The following is a 17,177-nucleotide window of genomic DNA, read 5'->3' on the forward strand; positions in this document are numbered from 1 at the left end:
TTATCAGGAACACCAAACAGTTTCCAGACAAGCAAGTAAAAGAGAATCATACAGCGTCAAAAGCTGTACTCAGATCAACAAGGATCAGAATTGAAAGACAGCCAGAGTCTGAAGCTCCTAAGTCATTAGTGACTTTAACTAATGCTGTTTCAGTGTTGTGGAGTTTGCAGAAGCCAGATTGAAGGGGCTCAAAAAGATTGTTTAAAGTGAGATGAGCGTAATTGAGAAACAACAATTCACTAGAATTTTAGAGAGAAAGGGAAGATTAGAAATGGGACGAAAATTGCTATTTGTACTATACTGGCTAATGTTGTTCAAGTGAACACTGAAGTTTAATGTACAATGATCATAATGCAAGGCAAGCACAGTTCATGTATATGACCTGTTTTTCAGTGACATTATGTATAGGAGTTGATTGATTCATATATTAAAGCTGCAGTCCGTAAGTTTTGCCTCTTTGTCGCCATCTCTGTTTGAAACCTGCAATTGCAGTTATTTGTGGGATTATTATTTTTATGTGGGTTGTGTATCGGCACGGCTCCTCAGCGGTTGAATCTAATGTTTGCTGTTAGTGACCACATCTGTGTGGATACTGTACTTCCAAATCACAGATTCTACATCTTGGAAGTATGACCAAAATATGAATTTTCAACAGAAAATGTCATCTGAACAAGTAAGTACATGTCTGACACGTTTTTGTTCTGACCAACTGAGAAAAAAGCATTATAATTGCACTGCCAATGGTGATTAAATCTAATGATCGCTTCGCTCAGATCACGTCAAACCGTGCAAATTATTATTATTATTATTGTTATACTTTGTTCTCAAATTGTTAATGTTAACAACATCAGCATTGTGTGACTATCCCTGCGTCCCAATGTCCATACTAGCCATCCTAAATAGTATGTGAGATTAAAATAAGTGTGTCCCAAAGCATAGTATGTTGAAAAGAGTATGCCAAAAGTCCCCGTATGGTCTACTATTTCCGGTAGATTTTCGAAGTGTGGATCCGTGCACACTATAAAGGCTAATATTGCCCACAACCCATTGCGCTTTGGATGAGGATTCAGTTCAGAACTACAAACACGAGTAAAAAGTGTTAAAAAAACTACAAAACATGGTGGATATGCGCGACCGACGGTGAGAGGTTTGAGTGACAAATAATCAGTTTATCCTGATAGAAAATATTTATTTAATGTTATCCGTGCTATATTTCATCTGCAATACCAATGTGGACTTTTAGAAAGATCCGATTGGCCATTAACTTTTAAATGCATCATTATTGCATATGAGGAGAGTTCTCCACATGAAAGATCTGTGACTGCAGATCAACGTGCTACTGCATTTCTCTCCGATACGGTAGGAAATTAACTAAATGAAATGTGGTGGAGGATGTAAGATGATTGACAGGCCAGTTTACGGTGACAGGATGCGACGGAGAGCAAAGACGCAATTGTATGACGTGATAGTATGTCCCAAAGCTTGTCTACTCTTTTGCTACACACTCAAAAGTATGTTTTTTTTTTGTTCACAAAAAGAGTACGTACTTTTAAGGCGTAGTAGAAGTAGGCGAATTGGGACGCAGCATATGTGTATTTAGTGTGTATTAGCGTTACCTGTAGATTTCAATTTCTGTAGCCACTCCGCAGTCTGAAGTCTTTTGCTTTTGACTACAGGTGAATCTCCAGTTGTCACTGATGATTGTCATTTGGACCTTTCTGGTTTACAGTCAAAATGATGAGTTTAATTATTGCAGCTGCTGTGAGAAAAGGCTATAAATGATCCGCCTCACATGCGATATAGCCTACTAGTAGGGACTCTTCTTTATGTAAACAGATGTGACGTAATGACACAAAGAAGATCGACTGCATGCTCAAATTTCCCACTGAAACCTACCAGTACCACTCTATTTAGAAGTAGTTAGTACAAGTTTACCGTTGTGAATCGGGCTATGGTAAGGAGTTTTGAACACTGGCTGGTTATGTACTTGCTCAAAAATTGATTTTGGATAATGTTTAACCAAAAAAGTTAAGACTGCAGCTTTAAGTAAGCTATTTCAAATGGATCACTTATACAGACAGTCTTAGACTAGTCGTGTTTTAGTCATTATCCACATCCCTCATGCAAATACAATGAAATGAAGGTGGCAAAGGTGTCTTGAAAGTACCATTTATGATAGTTTTGTGTGACTATTAAGAGAGAGAAATTTAAGTCGCTCATCTTTTGAATAGAATGATTGATTCACTTAAAAACATTCTGAATAATTCATTCACAAATCTGGTTCAATTCACTGACTCTGAATGATTTGATTGCAGTGGTTCACAGCTCACTAAAGGGGAAGATTTTCGTTAAATAATGTCTTTAATTTTGGTCTGTTCCTCACAGAGAAGCCTTGTAAAATATAGTACAAGTCATTCCGACCACTTTTATGGTGCTTTTTGGTTTTAAGGCATAAAAGCTTCAATGGCTATGGGGACTAATTGCAAGGACAAATACAATTCCTCAAAATTTCCTTTTAAGTTATACGATTTGTAACAAAATGAGGGTGAGCAAATAATGGCAGAATGTTGATTTTGGCTGCACTAGCTCTTTAAATATCTGTGCCGGTATCTGTTGTGTTGCAGAGCCCAAGGCTTTGTGAGGGTCCAGCTGGGGGGCCGTATGTTTGGTGGGTTGTGGCCAGCTGTATGAGGACATCTTGGACTCATGTGGGTCATGAGGGTGTGGGGCTTCAAAATAAAGTGGCGAAGAGAAGCTGCACTTTCCCTCTCATGAATACTAATGCTGGGCCACCTGCTGGTCAACACCCCCTACATCACAGCTAATCATTCGCACTGTTAATGTAGTTTATAATGAGCTACAGTTGTGATTTTTTTTTCAGTATGATGCAAGCACATGAATTCATAATTAGGCCGAATAATCTCAGTAATTCAATCAGACTGAGAAAATGGGAAGATGATTGGCTGGTGTGTGCCTCAAGATAAGGTATCTGTAAAGAACACTGCTGGGGCAATATAACATTGATATTTGTTGAGAGTGGCAGCACAATATTGCAAAATCTCATCATTTTGGTGGCTGGGTGATGGATGTCTAAAGGTGCAAAATTGACTTTTCTGTTATGACCAGCACTATCCCGGCAGTAATGGAAAAAAGATTGAGAAGATCTTCAGGTGCTGGAGCCTTTAGAAATTAGATTTGCATATATTCTCATATACATATACATACATTATATATATACATATATATATATATATATATATGCGGCAGCCAATGAGCATGAGGATTCTCTTCGACATTTAGTGAAAAGCTGTCGGTGACGTCAACATGGCGAAATACATTAGAGTGGGACCATGTATAATTTGACATGAAATGGAAATTGCAATAGCCTTTTCTTCCCTATTGTAACATATCCTAGTGAAACAGTGTAGTGACAAATGGAGCTCCACTCTCGAACAGGAAATGCGTCACCTCCACTTGTGTTTTACTAACGTCTACACCTACCCCAACCCTAAACCTACCCTTACAATAATACAAATTCAGTAATTAAATGACGCAATATTGATGTGCACATGCCCAGTGGCCATAGCTGTAACTAGCCGCTGGAGGTGATGTATTTCCGCCCTTGAGTGGAGCTCCACTTGCCCTCTCAGGCTGCAGCCAGCCCCTATTGGGAAATTGGGTCTCCATTAGGACCCCAAGTGATCCCATTGGTTCAAACTGCTTTTAATATGTACTCTTTAGTGCCTGATTAAAATTCCTACAAAATTATGATAAATCCTGTTTCAGCTACATTATAATGACCATTTATGTCTGTATGTTAGCTTATGTATTAGCATATCAGATACCCGAATAACCTGATAGCTTAGTTTATACTTGCATTTGCACTTACCCTACATATATTCATAATCATCTTTAATGTAATTATGTTAAATTAAGTGTTAAATGTCCAAATATTTCAGTTATAAATAAAACAAATTAATGGTTCATATATTGACTTAATAAATAATAAATAATAGTAAAAATAGCCTATTAACAGTTAATCAAGTGTAAGAAATTACGTAAAACTGGTTTTATTGTGCACTAATTTTTCTTGCGCATTATATAGTTAGCTATACGCAGTTTAATACAATTCGTATACACTTCAGATAATTAACTGACAGTTTGTGGAGACCCGTTTTAAAGGGAGGACCCGGTTTGTCTTGACTTCTTAAACAGGACAAACTGTAGGGCGGGACTTGATTGGATGGTGTGATGTCATGTGAGTCACAGCGCCTGTAAACACGTCATCTCAGAAGAGACAAGATTACAAGAAGTTTTTTGATTAAAGTTTACGAGGGCACGTGAATTTTACAAAAATAATGTGCATGGATGAATCAAATTTTGATTTGATGGGGACTTTAACATCTGTGATTTTATCATTTATTACTACCAGGTAAATGTTTTAGAACTTTAAAACCATTTACAAAGAGCAGTTTAAACCCAATTATTATTTTGGGAGTGAGAAGCACTGTAAAAAAATTTTTTATTATTATTAAATTGCCCTTTAATTCTGTAAAATGTACCATATCATTTGGCAGGCAAATTTCTATGCCCTCTTAAAATATCATATGACCACATATGCAAACTTGTTTCATTTTGTCTAAAGGTTTGTTTTTTAAATGGAACAGACCATTTCATTGCAGGCTTAAGTCAAAGAAATATTTTTAATTTTCCTTGTCAAATAGTTTTTTTTTTTGTTTTTTTTTTTTTACATAATTGCCACTTAATTCTTGTCTAGCAGTGGCAAATGGCTTAAAACACTATGAAAATTTTAGTTGTAGTTCAAGGCCTAGAAGTAAAATAAAAATTCCTTCATATTTTCCACATTTTCCCATTACCGTATGAACCCTGTTGACAATTCCTAACCTAGACAAGACACAACCATGCTTCAAAATAGTACATAGAGTTTATTTTGTTCTCTCATCAGTGGAGTTGTTAAAATATGTTGTCATTCTTGATGAAGTGCAACAGTAGAAGGCAAACAGGATTCTTTACATGCTAGATAGTCACTCACACACAACCATGATTCGACTTGGCAAATTCCAAATAAAACCATACTTGCACTTGACCTGAAAGCGGGTGCTAGCAATACACAGGATTGCCCAAGCAGTAAAAACACGTTCCTTTAAGAAACAGGGAGAGAACGCTAAAACCAAATGATAGGTTTCTCCTTTCCCCAATTCAAGTAGTTTTGTTTTTCTACAACAAATTCAAGTTCAATCTCAGAAATAAAAGGAAGTCCAGATAAAGAAACAAAAATAATCACACTCCTGGGTCCTGGAGTGAGGGATGTAGACAGGGAACAGGGAAGCCATCTTTGTTAACCAGGGTGACTTGCATCAGCAGTGAATGACGTGGGAGCTGCCTCACTGACGTGGTCCTGCGTAGCGGCCCTCGCTGGGTCCTGTGCCTCGACCGGCTCCGAAACTGGGTTTCTGAGCCATGCCTCCACGGGCGGGCGGTCCCCTTGACCCGCCTATCCTGTCACGCGGTCCCCCCGGGGGGCCTCTGGGGCGGATGTCCCGCCTGTCACCTTCACGGGCCGAGCGGGTCTTCTTTTCCTCTACGTTCAGCCGAACATCACCTCGCAGTTTAATGGGCTACGATATAAAGAAAACTGTCATTCTGATGATCCTGCATTATATCCCGTACCGCAAAACATCTGAAAGTCACACGTACCCGATTGCTGAGGATCTTCTGCACAGGCTCAGAATCATCAAATACCACAAATCCAAAGTTGGGCAGCTTTCCACCGCTGTTGATTCTCAGCTCAAGGACAGTGCCGTACTCTGTGCAAAAGCAATATGCAGGTAAGAGGAGGATCTGATTTACATTCTAAAAATGTACTGAACTGAAAAATGCTGTTTGTACCACTTACGTTCAAAGAATTCCTTGAGCTCATTCTTATCCACATCATGAGGTACATTTCCAACAAAGAGCTGGTGGCTGTCGGGATACCGGACCGTCCGCCGAACCTCCGACTCCCCGCTCTCACCCTCCCTCACTGCTAAACAGAGATCAAACAGATGACTCATGTGCTTTCAGGTTTCTAGTGGAGCAGCCATGATGTGTGCTTTAATTTAACTTTCAATTTCAACACTATTTATATGCAGACATGAAGTTCGTTTCAGCGCTCAGGCTGCCTTAAGCAGTTTTGCCAGAGCCAATAAGATCAAATTCAGCTAATCAAGTCTTTCATAAATATTTTAATAAGCATCAAAAGTGTAAAAATGGACCCATACTAGATTCACTACACTTTTGCACACCTCCTGGTCTCGATGTTCTTTGAGCTGGAGCGGGTCCTGGTCTCTGGTCACGTGGTCTCTGGTCTCTCTGAGGTCTCTGTGCTGTGGTCTGTGTTTCTGCTTTCACCTCTACACGTGGCTATGGATCATAATCACAATTAATCACGCATGAAAATAAGGCTGTATATGGAATCACTTAATGCAAATTCTCTTAAAGCGTTAGTTCACCCAAAAGTGAAAATTCTGTCATTTCCACACCCATAAGACCTTCGTTCATCTTCAGAACACAAATTAAGTTATTTTTGATGAAATGCGAGAGATTTTTTTTTATCCCCAATAGAAATGGAGTTTTTGTGCAATTCAGCGCTTTTGTTTACATCCGAACGCCGGCTCATTATTGGCTGGCTCCAGCGTCTGCATCACACGTATGTGTACGAGTCTGACAGGGTAGAGAAGAAATTGAATTTGTTTTGTTTTTGCACATAAAAAGTATTCTCGTCACTTCATAACATTAAGGTTGAACCACTGCAGTCACGTCGACTGTTTTGACAATCTCTTTAGTCCTTTCTGGACCTTGAATGATGTAATTATGTTCCTTTCTATTGGGGATAAAAAATATCTTAATTTGTGTTCCGAAGATGGAGGGTCTTACAGGTTTGGAAAGACATGAGGGTGAGTAATTAATGACAAATTTCATTTTTGGGTGAACAAAACTTCCTCGATTAGGATGTACGATTTACAGCGAGTCACACTAGCTATGTTTCCATCCAAAGTTGCGAATTTAACTTGAGCACAAAATTGGAATATTGCATAAAACATTTGCGAATAAAGCACCGTTTCCATCCAGAGAGTCGAAGAGAACAAAATTGTCACTTCCTGATAAACTGGTGCTAAATATTACTAAGAAAAGTAGTAGGAGAAGCCACTGTGTATATTAATTTTTGTAAAGGCCTATAATAAATTACTTGTGCATCAGAGCATGCACAAGATGCAATAAACACGCTCATGTTATCTTGCTTTTGGAGGTGGATGCCTGCTGTTTGTGAACGCAGTCATGTAAGACAGTTCTGGGAGGTAATTACACCAAACCACTTTGACGACAGACTTTGCTCAGGCATTTTCAGAAAGATCAAAACATAATTTCAGACGCTGTGCAATGAGATCGGTCCACTGGTTAGTCCAGTTATGCTGTTCCATCGTGCAAAGTCACATGACTTTTGAAGTGCATCAAGGAATTTATTCAGTAAAAAAGTGTTTCTATCAGTTTTCTTATTGAATTAAAAAAAATAAAAAATAAATTTTACCAACTCAATTGAGCCCATAAGTTATTTTACGCACATTTTTAGAATTTTTGTGCATCTTGTTGTTTCCATCCAGCGTCTTTTTTTTTTTTTTTTTTTAATGCAATATCCCAAAATAAAAATAGGTGGATGGAAACATAGCTACTGTTGGACTTTACATTAAAATGTAACTGCATTAATTAGGTTAGGGATAAGATTTACAAGACCGATATTAAATCTTTAAATGGAGTAAATGAGTCTGTTGTGAGTGTCTACCTGCGTAGATGGGACTCGGACAACATGTGGAGGGACTCCTGTGGCAGGGACCACTCCTCCCGGTGGGAGATTCTTGCTAGTGACTGAAGCCCATGAAGATGGCTGAAAACAATAAGGCATTTAATCTCACTTATCCGGTTTGTGATGACTGTACAGCTTTACAAATACAGGTCTGTTGATACGAGAGACTCAACAGACAGTGATGAATGAGGGTGGTCTTACCCGGTTGTCCTCTGGCATGGTGGGTGTGGTGTCAGCAGGTGTGGGCGAAGGGGAAGACCTCTGAGTCTTTTCCTCAACATGAACCTCAGGCTGGCTGACGGGCTCTGGTTTCATCTCCACAGCTGCTGGCTCAGGCTCCACCTCTGCTTCTGGCTCAGGCTGGGGCTCTGGAGTTACAGACACCTCTTCTTGTGGCCCCTCAGGCTCCACGCTGCAAACACACAGACTTTCATGAAACCACAATACAGTGGTAAAAAGGAGCAAGTCTTCATCACTTTCTAGGAGGATATCATACTGCGATAACTAAAGGTTACTGAAGTGTTACTTATCTAACAAATCAAAATTGAACTGTGTGTGTAGTAGGGCTGGGCGATTAATCAACTGATTTTTCGATTTCGGCTTCCAACGATTATGAAAACAAGATAATTCCTTGTTCTTATTGTATTGCTGACTGTTTACTTGTCTTCTGTAACCGTTTTGAGGACCTTTTACTTCAGCAAAACTAATACTAGGTTAACTAATGGATCTATAATTGTGAAACTTCACTGATATTTAAAATTACATCACAAAATAAGACTTTGATCATATCACCCACCAATAATCGTGTTAAATCATGATTTTGTGATCAAAAATCATCATGATTCTGATTTGTCAGTCAAGCAGCACTAGTGTTGTTTGTTTTGACTTAAAACACACATGATTTACATCCCACTTTACTCAAGTGATTACCAAACTGAACTATTAAATGAGCCGCAAAACTGAATACAATTTACCAGGGTGTCTGTTCGTAGTATCCAGCAGACTCCTCCTGGACCACCTCAGGTGAGTGCACTCGCTCCAGCTCCTCCACGTCCTCCTCAGACTCTGTGAACAACAGGAGATGAATGAAGTCATCTGCTCACAGCGAGAGCGTTTGGGAGACCGATTACTCTAAAGATGCCTGAAATACACCAACAATATCAGCGGCTCACCCTCAGGAGGTTCTGAGTCCGAGTCCCCGAACACTTCATCCTGGTACCGGAAGATATCGTTGTGTACGTAGAACTTATTTGCAACGGTTCCCTAAAAGATTACAGCAATAAAAAGGAAAAATTACATTATCTAAGAGAGAAACCTAGTTAATTTAAAAAGGCCAAATCTAGCCATTTTATGAGCTACCACTAAAAACTTGCACTAATGAAGATCAAAAATTGATGCTTCCAAGATACCAAGTCCAAGTCTGCAACACTTTTCATGAGGTGAATTTCTATTTAGTCAACTGTGATTACTAAACAAGGAATAATTATTTTGATTTAAACAGATGAAGGCACAGACTGGACATTATAGCTTGCGAGTAAAGCCAAAAGTATTCCCTTATCCACATTCTGCAACAGCGCATTAGCGAGTGATCCGGGTGTTTGAAAATAATGCCGAAAAAGACAGAGATGAAGAGGAAGGCAGAAAATGAAGTACCCCTGAGCCTTTACTCCACACAAGAAATATCTAGCCAGTGATTTCTTAAAATTAGAAGTGATCTTGCAATATTCAAACATGACTATTTCTTGTCTTGTTAAAAATGGTCTTGCGATATCAGCATGATGGGGTTGAGCTTGTGGCAAAACCTTTTAGAGGGCTTGCATTATATTGTTCTGACTTACTGCATATGATAATTCATACTTAGAATGCAGAACTGAAGTGACATCCATTACAAGATGATTAGTTTAGGACTGTCACAATTACTCGATTAAATTTGAGGCCTTGATTTAAAATATGTTTTTGACTGCAATTTACCCATGTCAATTAACCGGCAAAATACTAGAAGTGGAGAATTTCATGGACAAGAATCCATGAACAGCATTAGACCATTTTCTAAGGCTGCACTAGAGACGCTCATAATTGACTGGTTGAACATTAACAGTAAGAATTTTGACCATTTAATACTATCAGTTAAGCTATTTAAGTAATTTTTCCAAGATTTTTTAAAACGTTTGCTGCATGGTTAAATACGCTAGACATAAGTGTTTGAGAGAGAGAAAAACAAAAAAGCTAAGTCACGCATGTCATTTTATTAGACTATTACATTCGAAAATAATGTAAAATACCAGTAAATAAAACGAAATGTTTACACACATTATAAACATAGCTATAGGCTATTTTAGTTTCACACTGCACAACAAATCCTTTCATTTTAATAGTATTCAGAACAGAACACAAATGAAAAATAAAAGTACCTATAACATCAAACCAAGACAAATCCATTTAAAGCGAAACTGAAAGAGAAACCGGTGTTGACCTCACGTAGCCTGATTCAGCACAAATCCAAATGTTTCCATATTCCTGATGTATTTGAACGCTAAAATAGGCTTTGTACTTCATTTGCCTTGCAATGTTGATGTAAAACATCATCCTTCACATATGCAGAAATGTGCTGGTGTTCACGCTGAACAGTACAGACTGTACTACTGACTTTTTAAATTGAACAGTTTAATATATTTTGTTGCCTTATTTTGATAAACAGGCTGTGATGTCAAGTTAACGCTAGAACTGACAAACCTATAACTTTATTCTATTTTTCTCCGTTCACAGAAGTGCGTGATGTGACGCTGCGTGAATTCTCATGTTTATGTTGCTATTTGTGCATGTAAAAATAAACCCCTGGAAAATTGTTATTTTTAATCAGGTCAGACACTTATCCATTCTAAATTTCATTTAATTCTAATTTAACATTCTTGTCGGTTAACGAACATTGGTTGTCGGTTAGGGGACACAAACACTGCACTTCAATTAAATTAATATATGTGCTACGAGTTTTAGATTGAAGCATCAAAAATACCTGATATTTTTGTGCTTTGGCAGACGTTCAAAGACAAGTTCAGTTAATTCACCCAAGGCCTTGTTAATTTCATCTGATAACACATCTATGAAGAAGTCTTCATACCTCAGGTGCCAGAACAAACGTCTGCATGAACTTCCTCATGGGCTGCATGTTATTGGACAGCTCCCCCAACACTTGCACCACCACTCCCTCGTTCAGGGTGGCATGGGCATCGACATGCCTGATCTTAGTGTGACAATCACGGAAGCTGAGAGCCATCACCTTCTTATGGATTTCCTGTTCAAAAAGAATGACATTGAGCTACTACACTGAACCATAAGCAGTATTAAAAAGTCAACACTTGTATTAACTCACAGACTGCCCATAGACTGCTTCCACTGGTTTGCCGTTATTATCCAGACCACCATGTACATAAGAGGAGTTCTTGCCATAAAACCTGAGAAATAAGAAAGCAACATGTTTAGCTTTATTGCAATTTATGCTACCACTTTTTTTTTAAACACATTTAACAGTAAGGGATTGTGATAAAATTTATGCAAACTTCTTTTGTCTAACAAAGAAAACCTGATTATGATCCTCACCTGTGCAGGTAGTCAGGAGCCTGGTTCAGCAGGGTGTAGTACTGTCGGACAAACTCTCGCCCGACAAGCTGGGCACTTGGCTTCTCCATCACCATTTCTTTGGTCAACTGGTTTCAACTAAATGAACAAAATGACTCATTAAAATATTTTCACCTCATGTTGTTCCAAACCCATTTGACTTTCTCCTGATGAACACAAAAGAAATGTCAGAAACATCATGTGTTCCTCCAGAGAGTTTGAAGAACATGATGGGTGAGTTTGACAATTCCGATTTCTGGTTGAACAACTTATTAAACGCTATTGAGGTAAACTACATCTGATGAGCAATGACAAGGACAAGACCCTTCGGTGAAACCGAAACAAATCTCTTTGTTAAGTCGAGATAGAGAAGCAACGAGGCCATTTTAACGTCGATAGTCGATATCGTTTCTATACATTTCTTTTGGAATTAGTCACAGCAGTTGGTTTGGCTGGTCATCATGTAGGGTGGGACATTACTGCCAATGGAAAACTGAGTCTTAATTAGATGAATCCATTGTGAAATGGACTCAAGTAGGCCCGAACAAGACACACCGCGTTGCCATCTTGAGCCCGGTTCCTTTGTGACCAAATCAGATATATGATCATATTAGAAAACATTTATCTAGGCAGACACACAATATAGGCCAAATGCTTGATTTTCATTTATGAATCGTGCACGTGCCCAGCATTTTGTCGCATAAGCTTGTATCAGATGAGCATTATCTACAGTAAGCGATGACATTATACATAAGTGGAAACTAAATTTAAGGAATCTTAAATATAAATCCCGTATAAAGCGTTTATTATACTGTAATAGCTCAGTAAACGCGGGATCGCTCTTTGACGGAAATGTCGGCTGGTGGGGAGGTGAACGTAGCTAAAGCTAATCCTCTCAGCGTCGAGCAACAAAACCCACCCAACGGCCTAACCGTGAGTATTACCGCTTAAAATCTCAATTAATGCGTATTATTTTAACATCCGAGATGATTTAATATGAAAAATGTTGGAATTATAGACTTATACCAAATAAATGCGGCACAAAAAGCACATGGCTATTAGCTGCGCACGAGCTATCAGATTCAGCACGCTAACCGGACTAGAAGACAAAAAAAAATCTTGCGAAAAATAAACGCTTGATTTTTTTTATAATTTAACCATTAAATTCCAAAAAAAACTTACCAAGAGGGAATCAGTAATGTGTGTTTGGGTTGAGTCTGAAGTGATTTGAGTGAAGCACCTCTTGCGCCGGTAGCTGTGAAGCTTTAGCTCAGACACTGGCAGCAGCGCGTGTGGCGAAGTGCCGGTTTCACATTAGCTCCTACTAAGTCAACGGCCCATCTGATCGCAGAACCTAACAGCCAATCAGATCGACGCAGTGGGTTTGTGCATCCTATCAGCATTCGTTCTCTCGCAAAGCCCTCCCTAATCACCTAATTAGCATAACCATACAGGCTGTTTGCAACCTACTGAAAACGAGAGTGAAACGAAGGATCAAAGCAAGGTTGTTAGGCCCGTACGGACGTGAGTTGCGCAGTAGCTGAACGTGTTGATACTTTGCGCATTTTGTTTGCGAAACTAACGAGTTGCCAGGTGATTTCTACGCACATTAGAAACTGTACACCACAAACATTAAAGTGAGAAAAGATTATGGCAGTGATGTATGAAGAAAGAGTGTGTTTGGGGGATTCTTGGGAAGTGAAGAAGAAAATGTACAGTACAGGTCTCATTTCACTTCAGAAACCAAAATACAAGAAGTAAATATTTTTTTTTTTGAGTTATGATATTTATTTTATTACAATTCAACACATTTACCCCACTCTTGTTATCAAAATATTTAATAAATATGTATAGGCCTCTATAGGTATTTATATATCATAGTAATATATTCCGTTAGCTAGCCTAATTAAAAGTATAATGTATATAGTGAAATGTCCGGGCTCAATAGAGTAATGACATTTGTGGGGACATGTCGTCAATGTCACAAATGCAAAATATTTTATTGGGGAACGTGATCCTGACATTTATTGGGTGGCTTGTGATGGCTGGAATCCAATGAAGTTAACCCATTTTTATATGTTAAAATCCAGATAATTTCGCAGAACTGCATTAGCATTTATTATTTGTAAATATGACAATGTTGAGATCGTATATTGTCCATTAGGGGGCGACACGCTTCCCATGCATGCAACAATTTGCGGTTGAAAACAATATACTGGGTTGCTTGTGTTTCCCAAATGCAATCGTGAGCTAAGAAGATCGTTGAGAAAACTGTTGGCAAGATGCTTTTGGGAAACGCAGCCCAGATAATTTTTTGCATTTTTTTAAACGCATAATGTATCTGCCAACTATCATAACCAATAAATCCCACCAAATTACCAACAGCTCTCATTAGTTGAGTGTATAACTGAACATTTTTCTGTTTAAGATGACTTAGAGATGAACCTCAATGACTGTTTTTTTGGCATTGTTTGTATTGGATAATGAGAATAAATAAGATTTAACAAGGTAGATGAGTTCAGTAATCTCTCAAACAAAATATTTGTTTGTATTACAATCATGGCATGGAAAAGAATTCATGCAAATAAATAAATTTTGTGTGCATCTGTTCAGTATGTTCAGAGGTATTCACCAATGTTGAATGCTTCGTTCACTCAGTATGCATCAACACCGAAAAATAGAATAATGTTTCTATCAAATATTTATAGTAAACACTGACAAATCTAGGTGTAAAAATATTTTCATAAATATCTGATGTGTTAACAAAAGGTACGGACTAGGGCTGTCGATAGACTAATTTCTTTTTAAACACGATTAATCGCGATCAGTCGCGCTTATCGTGAAATTAAGCATACACCATTTATCTTGTTTAACACATCCATTTTGTCATCATTATCTATATCCAGCAAAGTAAACCATCAGATTGAAGTGTGATTTTCACAAAACTGTATTTTTCAGTTTTTTTCAAGGTAAATTTAGATGTCCTTCCAAAAAAAACGACACCAAATAACCAAATGATTTCATATAATTCATACATTTATGTAGGCTACACCAAAGCACCCATAAAAAAAATCACAGCAAAAAAAAAAAAAGGTTTCAGAATTCACAGTGTACAGTATGTGTAACAGCAAAGAGCTTGTTTACATTTTAGACAAGTCAAGTTGCGATACTGAACAGGACCACATGGAGATGCCAAAAAACTAAACCAGCCGCATTGACTAAAATACACAGCAACATACACAGGACAAATCCAAACATTATCCTGAATGTGTGTGAAAACAACGTGAATGTACTGAAATGTGTGAAATGTGCGATCAGTGTGTCGAGAGCACTCATAGGCCCAAATGGCACCCTAAACCCTCACGGTCTTCCTCTGAGTCCGCACTTTCATGACGTAATGCTACTTTGACTCCTGGGTAAAGTCCTCTGTGTAGCTCACAGACCCTGTCCCAAATGGCACACTTCTATGCACTTTCGGTCTTGTGGACTTACAATGGCTGCCGCGTGCGCGTGTCCCATTTGTCAATTTTAGGCTTCAGAAAGGTGCTCGCAAGCGCCCCCTTTGCGGCCGATAAGCGCCCTCGATGCGCACTTTTGCTGAGCTCCGCGGCAGACTTCTTCCCGACAGTCAAAGCGACGTTACGTCACGAAAGTGCAGACTCGTAGGAAGGCCGTGAGTGTTTAGGGTGCCATTTAGGACAGGGCCACAGTCTTGCGGGCTCAGCAGAAGTGCCCATCGTGCTCACGAGCACCCTTCTTTAAGCTTACATGACGAATGGGACACCCTACGGTCTTGTGGACTTAACGGACACGCGCACGCAGATGAAGTGTGCCATTTGGGACAGGGCCATACATGATTTGTTTGCGCATCAATATAACAGACTCACGCTTGCTTCTGTACGTCACCGCAATCGCCTTTACTTTGATTGCAAACCTCATCCATCAAAACTTTCATAGCAAGAAGCTGGTTTGCTTTATCCAGCCGAGAAACATAGTTTTCATATCATCTGGCCATACAGCGGTGGGATGTTTCGACGTTCCGTTCAGACAGGAACAGCGCGATGCGGGAGGGCTCGCGCTCCTCAGATACAATGACAGAGTTCGTGTTTTAAAGCAAAACAGACACTGGAATGAATAATTCTCTCTGCCATCTCTGATATAATCAGCACGGACTTTTAAGATCATCTAACTGAGTGACAAAAATTACGTTATGACCCAATTTCACATGCTTCAGTAATTTTTTCACATTAAATGCATCTTTTTATTTTAATGCATTAAGGATTTTGAATTAATCGCATGCGTTAACGCGTTAATGTTGACAGCCCTAGTATGGACACAGCTGTGAAATCTTATTTCATATTTTTTTAAACAAACCTTTTCCTTCTGTCAGTAGAATTTCTTTAAAAGACATGCTTATATTTATAGTTTACGTCAAGTATATATATATATATATATATATATTATAATGTATGGGCCCAAAATTAACCAGGGCTGCAGGGCAAAAATGCCATAGAAAGTGACAATAAAACCCTGATTTTTAAAATGAGGATTAAAATACACCATCTTAAAATTGTCTGGTTTTTTTATATATATATCTAACATTTGATAATGTTTATAACATTTTATACCATGGTCTGTCTGAATACTCAATTCTGATTGGCTGGAAGGTGTGCATTAAAACCGTCTAATGCACAGGTAGTTCCAGTCAGTTTAATCACCATTATATATTAAAGGGTTAGTTCACCCAAAAATGAAAATTCTGTCATTAATTACTCACCCTCATGTCTTTCCACACCCGTAAGACCTTCACTCATCTTCAGAACACAGATTAAGATATTTTTGATGAAATCCGAGAGGTATACTGTATGACTCCTCCATAGACAGCAACATAATCAACACTTTCAAGGTCCAGAAAGGTACTAAAGACATCGTTAAAACAGTCGACGTGACTGCAGTGGTTCAACCTTAATGTTATGAAGCGACGAGAATACTTTTTGTGCACAAAAACAAAACAAAAATAACAACTTTATTCAACAATCTCTTCCATCATTATCCATACGCAGATGCCACAGTGTTTACGTCTGAATGCCTTCTCAGTATTGACCAAAGCTGATCACGTGATCAGCATGCGTGTGATGCTGATGCAGGAGCCGGCCAATAATGAGTCGCCGTTCTGATGTAGAACCTGGAAGTGCTGGACGTGAACAACGTATGAGAATGACACAGAAGAGAAGATATTGTTGAATAAAGCTGTTATTTTTGTTTTGTTTTTGTGCACAAAAAGTATTCTCGTCTCTTCATAACAGTAAGGTTGAATCACTGCAGTCACGTCGACTGTTTTAACAATGTCTTTAGTACCTTTCTGGATCTTGAAAGTGTTGATTATATTGCTGTCTATGGATGAGTCATATACCTCTCGGATTTAAAGATGAACGAAGGTCTTACGGGTGTGGAACGACATGAGGATGAGTAATTAATGACAGAATTTTCATTTTTGGGTGAACTAACCCTTTAAAATGGCCAACTCACTATAGGGAACTGATTGAGACACACCCCAGGCCTTCAAAGTGTGGCTATAATATTAAAAAGTTTTTGTTTTTTTGTGTTTAGGATGGAAAAAGCTCTAAAACATGAAGGAATTACTCTCAATCATTTCTGACAGTGGCAGTGAGTGATAGTGATTTGTGATTCATGTTGGGAC

The 17,177-nt window shown here is 38.6% G+C and overlaps 1 protein-coding gene across 4 annotated transcripts; it reads right to left on the bottom strand.

Moving 5' to 3' along the window:
* Positions 1-4,926: 4,926 nt before the first annotated feature.
* Positions 4,927-12,846, bottom strand: g3bp1 (GTPase activating protein (SH3 domain) binding protein 1). 4 transcript variants are annotated; one of them, XM_051860097.1, is made up of 12 exons: positions 12,659-12,846; positions 11,459-11,575; positions 11,232-11,313; positions 10,980-11,153; positions 9,034-9,124; positions 8,836-8,926; positions 8,063-8,273; positions 7,841-7,942; positions 6,306-6,423; positions 5,918-6,043; positions 5,719-5,828; positions 4,927-5,639 (listed from the first exon to the last, which is right to left on the bottom strand). In XM_051860097.1, the coding sequence occupies exons 2-12, from the start codon at positions 11,551-11,553 to the stop codon at positions 5,406-5,408; spliced, it is 1,434 nt and encodes a 477-aa protein (XP_051716057.1). In that variant the 5' UTR covers positions 11,554-11,575; positions 12,659-12,846; the 3' UTR covers positions 4,927-5,405. The 4 variants fall into 4 exon arrangements, with proteins under 4 accessions (XP_051716057.1, XP_051716056.1, XP_051716054.1 ...); XM_051860096.1 differs by having other exon boundaries at positions 5,918-6,046; XM_051860094.1 differs by having other exon boundaries at positions 6,282-6,423.
* Between the last annotated feature and the right edge of the window lie 4,331 nt (positions 12,847-17,177).

Source organism: Ctenopharyngodon idella, chromosome 14, assembly GCF_019924925.1.
Source record: "Ctenopharyngodon idella isolate HZGC_01 chromosome 14, HZGC01, whole genome shotgun sequence".
Lineage (NCBI taxonomy): Eukaryota > Metazoa > Chordata > Actinopteri > Cypriniformes > Xenocyprididae > Ctenopharyngodon > Ctenopharyngodon idella.

Coding starts and splice junctions, on each gene's coding strand:
- g3bp1 (XM_051860093.1), bottom strand. CDS start 11,553: ATGGTGATGGAGAAGCCAAGTGCCCAGCTTGTCGGGCGAGAGTTTGTC. Junction 8,274..8,835: donor TACTACGAACAGACACCCTG/GTAAATTGTATT, acceptor GTGTGTTTGCAG/CGTGGAGCCTGAGGGGCCAC. Junction 7,943..8,062: donor CCATGCCAGAGGACAACCGG/GTAAGACCACCC, acceptor TATTGTTTTCAG/CCATCTTCATGGGCTTCAGT.